Source organism: Pagrus pagrus (assembly GCF_965226575.1).
Source record: "Pagrus pagrus genome assembly, chromosome: 22".
Taxonomy (NCBI): Eukaryota; Metazoa; Chordata; class Actinopteri; order Spariformes; family Sparidae; genus Pagrus; species Pagrus pagrus.
Window position 1 is genome coordinate 22,235,709 of NC_140204.1, and position 13,953 is coordinate 22,249,661.

Genomic DNA, 13,953 nt, shown 5'->3' on the forward strand with positions numbered 1-13,953 from the left:
ATATGGTCGCTTGATCAGTGTCCTCCCAACTATAACGCTCTACCTAACCCTCGAGCCTTAGTTTTGCACATGAATGGATCGGCGGTCGTGTTAGCAATAATACATATAACGTCCTGTTAGACTTTCAAAATAAAGCTTGCTTACAAACATCTCACAAATTATGACACATTATGACTTTTAAACTGAATCATAAGCGGTTTGGTTGGGTTTAGGCACCAAAACTACTTGGTTAGGTTTGGGAAAAGACCATGCTTTGAGTTAGGGGTAACTGCAGTGTCAACCCAACCCCCAGATTCCACCAGGCTGTGGAACTGATTGCGGTCGTTCTAGTCAATGCTCGTGTTTTCACCGGCTGTGCCGGGGTATGTTTCAGCAGCGTCCCAGCTCCCTGCTCTGCTCCATGGAGAATACGCACAAATTCTATTTTTGATGGAAGCGGACCGCAGCCGCACCAATCTGCACAGAGCAGATGGAGCCAGACAGGAAGTCAGACAGCAGAATGGCATAGTGTATCCAGTCAACACTCAAATAAAAAAAACCCTGTGCAAACTCTGGATCTACAGCACAACAAAGTCAGAAATATTAACAATAAACACACTTAAGACAGAGAAATAATAAAACGGTTCAGCTACGTAGCCCACACAACCACAGTAGATATCCAAGAGGGATATGAAGTCGTGTGGAGGACAGAAACAAAACAGTGTAGCACACAGCAGGTAACAGAAAAGTGCCCCCTGGAATCAAGGGGTTGGAGTCAGTCCACTGGCCTGAAACCTAAACTAAGCATTGAATTTGAATCGACTGTGATTTGTTTGAAGAAGTTATTCATTTAACTAAGCAAAAGCTGGCATAGCCAGGCATGCAGCACTGCAGCCAATAGTGTACTGATTACAAATGGATGGATTTTGGTTCCTATGATGTAGCACTTAACAGTCAGAGTGATCAAAGGGCCAATCAGGGTGCTCAACCACCTCTAATCATCAAAAACTCTTGAGATGCGAGAAGTCTGCAAAGATCCTGATAACTTGAGTCTTTAAAGATGGAAATCAAGTGACATCAATGGGTGTTGCATGAAGGGGATTGTGATACTGTTGATGAAAGACCAAAGACATAATCATCAAAAGTTTATTTTTCTGAATTTTAAATCTCAAGACAATGACCTCAAAAGTATTTTGGTGTTCATGCTGATTTGAAGTTAAAACATTCAGAAGATGTCACAGAATAAAGAGTAAAGAGTTTTCTGAGTAAAGGAAGATCCTTTGAGACAAAGAGCAAAAAAAACATCTTACCATCGAAATGTGACACACACATTGCATACCTGATAGTCTTAAAGAGTACAACAACAACAGGCTTTAGACCCTTGTGTCAAAACAGCAGGGAATAAGATGCTGCAAATCTACCATATTAAAAATTACATTTCCACATGGATTTTTTAAACATCATTGGTTTAGGGTTTAGAGTCCATGTTTGTATGTTTAACATTAAAAATAAACTTAAATTCACGTTTTGAGGGGAAACAAATACGCTGCCCTATCTGCCATGCCAGAAGATTTGAGGGCTCTGTATGCCTGACAGCCTCATTTTGCTCTGTATTATAAAGTTCCCCTTTCACTATTTCATCAAAATGTGACCTGCTGGGAGATGCTTGTTTGTTAATAGTACATATATGAAGATTTCAGATTTTTTTTGTGACACTTGTGTAACTTACACCATTACACAACATATAACTAAATGCCACATACAAATGTAATGCTCCAGCTGCGTGTGTGTGCGTCTGTGTGTGTATTATCCATGACTGAGATGACGTGTTATTGTGTGAGTATGCGGCATATGTGTGTAAGTGTGTGTGTTTGTGCATATGTTAATGGGTCAATGTGTTTTATGGATATAGTATGTTTGTCTGTGTGTATATTAAAGTGTATTCAGTTATAGTATGGCACACATCTGTCACAACAGTTTTACATGTATTTATATACATTTATGTGTCTGTTGTTATCATGTTATTAAAGCTGTTTTTAATGTTGTGCTGTGCAGGTGTGTGTATGGGCATGTTTCGAAATGAAAGTAAGCAGCATGATGCTGGTTTGGGCTCTGTCAGCAGTTCTCAGTCTTTCATCAAACTTCTATTTCCTTGAACACACTTTCATCGCAGCTGACAAGCCCTGCTTCCAAAAAGGCCACACACAGCCTGTCTGACACATGGCCGACAGCGTTAATAAAGTGCTTCATAATTTATACATTACTTATAGCAACAGCCCTCGCACCACTATGACATCTCCCGTGTGGTCATAAGAAAAATGATTAAAGACAAAATCCATTTTTTATAGTGTATGACTTCAATCTTCAGTGTTCAAAGCACTCTGGGGTTATTTTATTACAGTATGAGCTGCTGGAATTTTCTTACTTTGTGAATTTTCTACCAAGCTGTACTTTAGTTAGTGATTTCCTACAGAAAGTGTTTCAACAAAGGATTCTCTGGACTCCATAAGTACTCCTCTTGGTTATGTCATGATGAGTCAGCATGAACACAGAACTAACCAGAGGCCACATGCAACACTGTACTCTTTATTCTTTAAAAACAGTTGAACCACACTAGAAGTGTGAATGTGACCTTAACAAAGAGAAACATATTTCTCCTTCTCCTCCTTTCAAACAGCCATCACCTTCACAGAATGTAAAGAAATCAAGGCTTGACTTTTCCTTTCTGTAGCAACAACACGCACTGACATTGCTGATCTCTATGAGGAGTTGTTGGACTAAATTCCATTTCCCAATACTTTTAATTAAGTTTAAAGAATGTCTAATAAAGCCATGCTTTAATTTTAGTCAATGCATGTGATTAAGGGTGTTGATGTACTGTTCAGAAATTGACGACTTTTTATTTACATTATTGTATTTGAAAGACAATGTAAGGCAATATAATCATGACACTCACATGGCAGACTGGGCTTTTGCGTTTTAATGTGAATCCCATGATTTCATTTACAATGAAAATTAGAATATAATATATTTTACTCCGGATAATTTTAAAAGATTGACTCTGATGCATTTCACATGCATTTCTAAGGTAGCCTGAGAATCCTGTCATTTTAAAATATTTAATTTTCTAGAAATAAGCAACAATTAAGTGATTATCCAACTCACAACACTTAATTTACCGTTAAATTTCTTTGTGGTAATTCGCATTTTGGCATTTTGTTTTTTTCAATATTGGCAGTCAAATACTTATAACACCATAAAAGTGACATTGTTTGAGTTTTGTGAGAAAAAAATATTAATGCTGCAATTTCTTTTTTCGTCATTTTTTGTCTTTTTTAATGTTTTTTGCTGTAATCTTTTAACTCTTTGCAATAATGTGTCATAAAGAGATTACTGAAAATTTAAAATCTTAACTGATGAACAGAAGTATAAAATCCTTTATAACGACCTTAAATTTCACATTAAATGCCAAATCACATACATGCATACACATACGAAAGGTTTTAAGCCTGCAAGCTGATGTGAATACCATACTGAAGTGACTGCATGAGGACACACGAGGTAGGGAAAACATTAAGACACGCTCATGCAGTTCAGTGTGTAAGTGGTTTAAGTAAGGTATAGTTTAGGATTAAGAAATGACTGGAGTCAACAAATGTCCACATAATAAATAAAACGAGAAAAGACCGAGAACTTAATGAACAAGTGTGCCAGTAAGTAGATATCACAAAAAGAAGGGGAGAAGAAAAGGAGCTTTCTACAGCCTTATTTTAACCTGCTGCTCCATACTCACAGTGTAATTGCTATTGGTCACAGTCACTGGCAGATCATCTTCTGTGTAGTAGGTCTCGGTAAAGTCGGGACCTAAAAGCTCCCTGGGGGAGAAAAAGAGAAGAAGAGGGAAAAATGTTGGCAGGTGATTAGATAAGATTGAGCTTTAATGATCCCTGTGTAATTTAGGTCTTAGCAGCAGCAGATAAACAAAAGGACAGCACATAGAAAATGAGTCTGGGGCTAGAACCACATGGAGCAAGTCGTTGGCAAATTTAAGTTCCCTTTTTCTGATCTCTTTCATTGACCATTTAACGCTGTGGGAACCCTGTGTTTATCCATTTTGATTTTGCTGTCCAGTTGTGTGAAAGTACTATTATATCCACCGTAACCAAATGAAGAAAATAAAGGCCACGTTGGCAGTAATTGTTCCTGCTCAGGCTTGTTTTATAATCAGATACTGTTGTGAAATGATAAACAGCATCATGCAGGGACACAGAGGCAGTTTTTTTCTTCTTTATCATTAGCTGATGACATTGGCTAATGTCATTAGATAGCTTGTGATTGACAGCAGCTGACTGGGTGGTTGCCTAGCAGTAACAAAGGACATTTACTGAGCTGCTTCTTGTGCAGGGGTAATCGCAGTGTGGTTCACCTCAGGATTCAACACAACATTGTGTGTGTTTGAGTTTACTGAATTAGAATTAGAGCTGTACTGAATACGTACATTTTTTTAAGCTTCAATCATAATATTGACTATTCTAGTTTTAAATCAATATTCAAATGGTTTTTCTTTTGCATGTCTGTTATCCTGTTTAAGCCTCGTATTTCTGCACAGTTGCAGAAAAAGATCAGGCTACACAGAATTAAGTGGGTGGTGGTGTATCACACATTTCGCCGCGTGGAGGCGAGCTGTGAATTAAATGGCTAATTACCTGCAAAAGAAAAGGTAACGATTGCTAGCATGTTTGTACTGTTAGTGACCAGGTTAGGGTGAGGATATTGGTTATTTTTAGCACAAGTTGCTAGCTCGTATGTTGTTGTTTCACCTAGAAACAGGGATTTTAAAAACAGTAACATGCAGGTAGTGTGGGGGGGGGGGGGGGGGGGGGACCGCCAACTGAAATTGTTGGCTGATGGCTTTATACCCACTACATCTGGTCAAACTATCACTGTTAAAAAATCCACTTTTGGATGTAGATTTGTGGTTCTTTTTGCCATGATGGTCTCCTCAAATACGGCTCAGCTGGGAGAGTGATGAGACAGACTGAGAGTGTGTTTATTAATCACCACACCTTCCGATCTATATTCCACTCCACCTAGCACTTCTGCACCTGCTGCAGCTTGTTGTCATGCTTGCACGTTTAAAATATGGCCCGAATGTTAGACTTTCCTCTCCCCATTGGCTCTCTGTGCACGCTAAATGTAGTATGGGTGATAACAAGTACACTAAACAGACAACACACAACCTCTTTAAATATGTCTGACAGAAACCGGTGAGCTCATTCACTATTACCATGAAAGCTCAGAGTAATGACAGCATTTGCCTGATGTGTGAGACCTCATTCTATCTCATTCTTCACTCGCCTACTGAAGCTCTCTGCTTTGAAGAAAATGCAAAGTCAGACAAAGCTTCAATGATATTCATAACTTCTTTCTTTGCTTGCTGACATCCCTGTATGATTTCTTGATATTGCCAAGGCTGATTGCAAAAAGCATAATCTCCTCCAAATGAAATGTTGGATCAGCAGGACCGGAGTCTTTCATGTTGATGGAGTTGGGCATTGATAACAGAAAGAGACAGAAGGAAGAAAAATATCCCAGTGCCTTCACTGTGATTGTATCAAATGCGATTCATCTCGTAGTTACTTATCTCATGCAAATTCTTATCTGGTGCAACAAAACTTTTCTTTATCTGCACTTTTGTTGCTGCTTGGCTGAAAGACAGCTTGCAGAGGGCCAGAAAAGAAAAAGAAAGGAGATCATTGTTTGATTTCTTCTAAAAGGTCACCTTACAACAAAAATGCATTGGCTCGATTTTAGCCTGGAAGAGAAGAGGTGACATTTGTCATGCCTGGCGATGAAGGAGTCAGTTGTCAAATGCCAAGATGTCCCTGGACGAATGCTTGAGTGTTACAGATGTATAGATCAGTGGTACCATGAGGACTCCTGGCCTATTCTGCCTGTCTGTGGCTGAATTACTGACCAGGCAGGAGATGCATTCTGGCAACAGATCCATGAGCAGAAATGGGCAAATGGAAGACTGACATGAAAAGATGAGCCCAATCTCCATTTGGTCCCGGGGGCCCTATTGTATTATTCATTGAGGGAGATCGTAATGGAACATAATCCAGCTTTCTCACCCATTTTACTGCAGACAATTTGCTCTGCAATATAAAAAGACTGTCTTACGTGGCAGTCCTCTAAAGTTAATTCGATTGAAGCTGGTGGATAGACAGCAGTGTGTGAAATCCAACTCCATCTTATTCAGGACAGTATTTACACAGCATTTTCATCAAAGGGAGAAAGGAGAAAAAGCTGATTGCTTTTCATGGCAGGTGACTGTTTTTCGAGCTGGAGGGATGGTGAAGAGACTAAGATCACAGTCAAATATCTCCTATGGCTTAATTAAAAACCAGCAAAGGGTGAGATTAACTCTGAAAACCTTGAAGGTTAGCAAACACTGGTGAAATGTTCCCCCAGAGTGACCGCCCACAGTATATGATAAATCATCTTTCATGGATCTGGAGAAACACAGCAGACACTGATTAGTGTGTGTGATCACCAAAATGGTCTCTAACTTCAGCAACCCTGGCTTGAAGGACTACAAAGATACTAAAAGACAATAGCCACCCAGCCACAGTCTGTTCACCCTGCTGCCATCTGACAACAGATACACAAGTATCTGCTGCTGTACCACCAGACTACAGAGCAGCTTCACTCCTCAGACTGTGACACTCCTCAACTCATCCTCAACACTCCACCATAAATAGTTTTTTGTTCATACTTTATTATTTCATAATATTGAGTTCAATTGAATTCATGTTGAATGTTGAATATCAATAGAAGCTGTCAGGCTATCAGGCTAAGTTTAGGCCAGTGTTCATCTGCATACTTCAGGTTGGGGTCTACAGTGTTTATATTTCTTTTCAATAAACATTTCATATTGCCATTGCAGTTTAACTTTGTTTTGTTGCATTGCAAATAGATGTGCAAAGCAGCAACATCAAGCCACTTGCCTCAGTAATAAAATGGTAAACAGAAGCCCTGGTGAAAGATTCTTTAGTGCTGCGTTAATGTACAGTTCATATTCTGTGATCGGTATATCAGTGTCTGTGTCTGCAGAGTAACTTTTCATACTCGGGCCAGGGTGTATCAGGTCAGGTACTGTAAATCAGTGTTGATGGTGAAGCCTGTGGCGACGGGGAAGACTGTGTGTTTCCAGTCCGGCTGTATAACTCAATTTCTGTACTTGATCTGTAGCAAAACAAACGACCGTTGGTGGAATTGAGACGGTGAAAACAAGAATGACAAAACTGAAATGTGAATGATATTTTATACTTTTAGTGGCCATTTCTCTGGTGTATTTTGAAATGTCACATTGCTTGAAAGAATAGAACATATATGGAAGAAAAAAATGACCAATTATATTTGGTATCAAGTTGAGTCACCACTCTCCAGAAAATGTGATGATTTCATGAAGTTCACCAAACTCTCATTATTCTTGATTTTTCTTCATTTGCTCTGCTAGATACAGACCTCCACCTCTATAAGGCAGGAAGTGTGCAGACCTCACTCCGCCACATACTGGGTGATGCAGTATCGTCTACCATGAATGCTCATTAAAAAAGTGCCAGTGAATGTGGAACAACTCATCAGCAGCCCTGATACTGAATAATTACACAAACACACCCAGACTTTTTCTCTCCCTCAGAGCATCAGCTACAGAGCCACACAGTGTAGCTGGGGTCAAACCACTGTGCTACTTCCAAGAATAAAAGTAATGGGCTCTCTTCGAGGCAGAAGGAAAGCAGACAGGCAGCTTGGCTTTGGTGTGCTGATAAAATTTGCCCTAATGAGAAGGCCAAGAGGATAAACAGCTGGACACAGCCGTGTGTGTTTGTGTGTGGACGTACTGTAGAGGACTGTTTTTATACCTATGATCTTTTCTCTTTTGGCTTCTGATTGTTTAGCAAAGCTCCTATATCTTGGTTAAACAAGCTATAGGAGAAACCACAAGGGGAGGGGAGAAGAGAAGCAAAACAAGCAATAGATGTATGTTGAGTGAAAGGAGGGATGTTACTGTCAGAGTTACGTGGAAAACCGAAAGGGAGGCTGTTTTTCAGATCTTGCTGCAGAGATCCCCTACGTGGTTTTCAAAAGCTGTTTGTGTGTGATCCTTCCAGGACAATACTGTTTTACAACAGGAAATATAACTACAGGCCATTTAGCGTTAGGGTTTGACTAATGAGCGATTCATTTGATAGGGTTAGGATTTAATGTCAGGAAACAGCCAAAACAAACAAGGGTCCAGACACACCAAAAAATCATCAAAGAACGGTAATCAAGGCAGACTGTTGCAATGCCTAATGTTGTCTCACTGTTGTGTAGCTCTATCTATGTCTGATTTTCTTGCAGTTCTGATACAGTGCTTTATGAGCTGTAGTTCAGGCCGGGTTTCCATGGGGCAGCTGCCACTGGGCTGCCTTGCCACTGGTCCGCCACCTGGCCTGTCCTCTCTACCTAACTAGCGCAGAGACACTGCAGCTGTGACAGCAGAAGAGGTTTACTGGGTATAATATAGCTCACAACCCGCGGAATCAGCTCCACTGGTGGCTGTTTGTTTTACAAACCAACTGCTAGAAAAACACAAGCACAACACATTAACACCAGAAATGAGTTGTTTTTGAGTTTTGTTGGCAAAGTAATTTGACTTGCGTAACTTTCATAACATAAGATACGTAAGTGACATACCCAAATGTTATTTTAACACAGGAATGATTGATTTCCTAAATCCAAACTATGTAGTTTAGATGCCGAAACCAAGCAAAATGCAACTGTTTGACAACATTCCCTAAGTCATAATATGTCATAGTATGTGAACTGTTTGTCAGCAAGGTTCATTTCCGACCGGACTTTGCAAGTAGTTTTTGTACCTAACTTGACCGTGGAGTCCTTCATGTGCAAAACTGATCCTAGAGGGGTAAATAAAGCATCATAGTTTAAAGCTTAATTGAGCGAGCTGCTTTATTTGCGGAGCTGGGAGTGAGAACATGTTGCAAATTCTTGTAAACTTTCAGGCTGAGACCAGCAGCCCTTACTCACTTTATCAGCGGTACCTATCCAGGAGTAAGTCCCTTGACTAGAATAGCTGTCTAAACAAACACATCACATGAACATGACTAATAGTTGATGACTAAACCATTCTTCTGTCAGAGAAGGTCTTATTAAACAGTCATGCCCATGGGCTGCTGAGACATAGGAAAACAGGGAATACCAGAGTCAGTGAATGGCTCCATCGAAGAACAGCTCTTCATTGTTGTACTGATTTGCTGAATGGAACAATCACTTGCTGAATATTAAATTCAGTAAGGGCTTGAGGGGTATGTGCTCTCAACTGAAGCTTTCTGGAGGGTTACCGACAATAAAGTCATGCTTTTGTTAAGCAATAAGATATAACAACTGTAGCTTAGCTTTAGCCAGACAATTTGCTTTGTTCAGGAGAGAACAGTGCTGTTTTTAGCCTCATACAGCCATAAACCAGGGAGATAAAACTTCTTGAATCCTAAGACGGTTTACACACTGATATTCATTGTAGCTCCCTAGAGAATGGACTGAGATGAATTTAAAGGACAAAGAGGTGGATATGTCTTTGGTAGCTTCCATGGTGATATCCAAGGGGCTAAGGCTGAAGTGAGTAGTTCAAAGCTGTATTCATAACATTAAGAATGGAATTCTAAATCAACATTCGAACGTTGTGCAGTGTCAGTATTTGACGACAAGGCAAAGAGAATCAACAATCAACTATCTTTCTCCAGAATCACTCACCTTGACTTGGTGCTCTAGCAGCAGGTCTTACATCACCACACACAGACACAATACAAAAAATCTATTTCTATTTCTTCATAATCATAATAGATCATAATATGTATCTGCGTTCACTGGGTGCTCCATTTAATCCGATGAATCACTTTATTCAAACTGAGGGTTTTGTTCGAGAATTTTCCTTTGGCTGATGACGTCATAAAGACATTCAAAACTTAATTCTTTCACATGTATTTTTTTTTTAAAAAAAGGTCCAGGTAACATTTTCAACTAAAATAAACTAGACAGTAATGAAGACTTAGCTTAGAAGGCTACATATCTAAGGTCAACATACACAAAGGAGCTACATTACAAAGGCACAAGACAAGAGAGTAGAAGGTTGTTTGCTGAAGTCCCGACTTCGCAAAACAACTTAGAAAAGAAGATTAAATCACGCATGAACAAAGTCAAGACATGAAAGACGAAGGATAGCAGGAGTTCACACATATTCATTTCCTGTATGTTCATAGGTACCAAACATACCGTTTTATTAATTGTTATTTAGAGACTAACAGCTTTAAAATAGCCAAACTTATGTAAGGCTAACAGTACAGGTAATTAAGGACATTTTGACAAGATAATCTCAGGGTCAGGATCAGGAATACAAAAACAGAATATATATAGATATGACACCACTGACATTCAAGTTAATTTTTTTGCTTTTGCATGTCAACATACAGAGAGAGAGCAGGAGGGAGAGACCATGGATGAACAGACAGAACAGGAAATAGGGAGAAGTGAACAAGCAGCTGCCATGTTCATCACAGCTCACAATAAACACGCAGGAGAAAGTGCAAAAGGGCTGGGTAGAGGTGAATGCAGAGAAAAGGGTGTCATGATTGACAAATAGCCAATCACATCACTGGTTTCATTGTCTGGAAACTCTGAGCCAATGCTACAATGCTGAAAAGAGGCTTGGGGTAATTTCTAATTATTAAAGTCCCAGTGAAGTTGACTGTTTCGGTGCACTGATGTCATTGTCAACTGTCTAATAATCACGTTTGAGGGATTATTACATAAATGTTATGTCATTGTATTTATTCTATGCATTTAAAAATATAGGCTGATATATTGATGTCAACATTTTTTCACTCCCAAATATCCAGGATTGGCTGGGCTTAAGTTCTGACACACCTTTCTGCAAAAATAACAATGACTTGCTTTGTCTGAATGAACCCTCCACCTGTGCACGGTGCCTTATGCGCTGGACACCAAAATACCACACAGGAAGTTCAATGTCAGGAATACCAAACCTTTGGAGTGCTTTTTATGATGGTTGTTGTGCCTCCGCAAAAATAGGGCCCAACAAGTCATGTGTTTTGCAATACTTTATATGCTACAATCATACAACACAACATTCTTATTAGAGCTGTCATTGAATAAAAATATGTAACTAATTGCAAGCTATGTGACTCATTAATTGTAATTAATTTGCACGTACCATACCAGTATTTGATATTTTAAGCTTGTAGTTCTCCGATGGTTAAAAAATTCCTTGCTTCATACGTTGCACAAAACAGTGCTCCTGTTAACAGTTCCATCTGGGCGATTTTTTGAAGCCCCACTCCGGTTTGTTTTGATATTTTTATGATCTTTCCTGACGATGTTTTATCATTTTTGAGCTCAAAGTGACTACAAGGAAATATCAGCTTTTGTTGATTCTAGCGGCCACTTTTGACAAAAGCTGTACAACACCAGCGCCTGCTGTTATAAAGATCTTTGCTAGCGCATGCCGCTAAAAGAAAGTTCCTCGTAGTAATTTTAAGCTTATGAAAAATTACTCTGACCCATGGATTGGACTACAGTAGAATCTGGGAGTTTTATGTCATCCATCATCTATCCATCATTGAATATGAACACCTGTACGTTTCAGCTGACTGGAAGCAGGTGGGAAACAGCTGGCTTTTTCCAGTTTTTATGGTTTGTGGAGTGTTGAGTGTTAGTTGAGGAGTCTCACAGTCTGAGGAGTGAAGCTGCACTGTAGTCTGGTGGTACGGCAGCAGATACTTCTGTATCTGTTGTCAGATGGCAGCAGGATGAACAGACTGTGGCTGGGTGGCTGTTGTCTTTGAGTATCTTTGGGCTCTGTCTGCACAGTGTCAAGTAAATGGCTGAATGATTGATCGACTCCTCCTTCCAGGTGTATTTAACACTCACTGACTGTGTATGAATTTACATTTTCAACAACATTCAACCACCTTATATTATTACATGTATCTACAGATTTAGTGAGACAAAGAATCAGAAGTCTTATCCAGGAACTGATATTGCCAGTAAACTATGAAATCATGATGCTAATGCATAAAGGAAGTGAGAACTGAAAGGCTGAAGGGTGTTGTTCCTTCTTCTAGTCATTTACAGACACTTGCCATTAAGATGCTGTTGTTATTTGAATCTGCCTTGATGCTGAGAAGCTGGAAGTGTTAATACACTCTCCAGCGAGTGTTAAAATAACATCTTTACTATCTCTGCTTGGAGTGATGCCTCACTTCTCTGAAACACAGCAGCTGTACCTGTCTGGTCAAAGTATGAGACTGCGAGGATGAGGTTAACCACAAGCCCTGACAAGTAACCTGCAATGTAAAACTGAGACAAATGTGGAACTGAATCCTATCTTTTACCACAGATGATCTCATTTTGTAAGTGCAACTGAAAAATCACCTATTGAACTGACTATTTCAAAGACAAACGATGTTGTTATGTGTTCCTAAATTTCAGCAAACAGGAGACTGTTTCATAAACACTTAAAAGTTCCCCATAGCCACTTTAAGCTGATAAAAAATTACTCTGACCCTAAAATGGATTGGACTACAGTACAATCTGGGAGCTTTATGTCATCCACCAAACTTGGCTTGTCTGGTGTACAGTACAGTTCATACCTATCAAGATGGTCACTGTGTCAGATTAAATAATTATAGAATCATCAATTGTCACAAAACACCAGGAGACAGAGAGCAGTTAATAATGGCTAAAATATCTGGACCAACAGTCTACAGAGTTTAAACCCAAAGTGGGAATGCAGTCTGAAGGGCAGGTGGACGATTTAAAAAGTGCAACAGGAAGTTCCAGGGTTGACAGATTTCACTGAAGTGGGTTGATGTTAAAAGTGCGTGACATGAAGCTCTCTGAGTTTAGTATTTAGGTGCTGCTGTATCACCACTATTCTACAATTAAAGTAATCAAGACATTCTTCACTTTTCTCTACTAGCTGGCTAGACAGGGGACCAAACCTAGAATGTATGGTTTAAAAAGGATTCTCGATTGTGACCCTGTTTAATGATCAATTCAGAGAAATAAGTATTCATTGAATATGAACACCTGTACGTTTCAGCTGACTCGGAGCTTGGGGAAACAGCTGGGTTTTTCCAGTTTTTATGGTTTGTGGAGTGTTGCTGATGAGTTGGGGAGTCTCACAGTCTGAGGAGTGAAGCTGCTCTATAGTCTGGTGGGTACAGCAGCAGATACTTCTGTATCAATTGTCAGATGGCAGCCGGGTGAACAGACTGTGGCTGGGTGGCTGTTGTCTTTTAGTATCTTTGGGCTCTGTGCAGACATCTCACTTCACTGATGTCACTGATGCTCTGTAGATGGTACCAGTAATGTTCTGGTGGTTCTAATCACCTGCTGTAGAGCCTTCCTGTGGTGGACCGTGAAGGACCATGCTAGTTTGTGACGTTTCAAGTCAGAATGCTGTTGAAGTTGACAAGAACTTGGCACATACTGTAGCTAAAACTGACCAGTAGAAAATCTTTTTTTGTTTCAGTGTATACAAACAGAAGTGTTAAAATGAGTTTGTGGTTTCAGGGGGAGTTAGGTGATTGAACTATTTCTTGGTGAAAAACAGCCAAGTGCAGTGACTTCCTGGAGTTTTCCTCTACAAGGTTTGACATTGTTAGCCTACAAAGGCTCACAATGATATTGACTGACTGGGTTTTCTCCCAATCCTCCCAGTTACCACTCTGTCACTGAGAACATGGGTATTTTCATCATCAATGGATCTACTCATTATTTTCTTGATCAGTTGTTTGGTCTGCACAGTGTCAAGTAAATGACTGAATGATTGATCAACTCCTCCTTCCAGGTGTATTTAACACTTACTGAATGTGTATGAATTTACAT

The 13,953-nt window shown here is 39.7% G+C and overlaps 1 protein-coding gene across 1 annotated transcript in view; it reads right to left on the reverse strand.

Moving 5' to 3' along the window:
* adam19a (ADAM metallopeptidase domain 19a) overlaps window positions 1-13,953 on the reverse strand; it is a 194,868-nt gene that overhangs the window by 68,208 nt on the left and 112,707 nt on the right. The window contains exon 4 of the mRNA XM_084345056.1: window positions 3,773-3,854. Coding sequence (XP_084201182.1) covers window positions 3,773-3,854 — 82 coding nt within the window. The remainder of the gene's footprint in view (window positions 1-3,772; window positions 3,855-13,953) is intronic.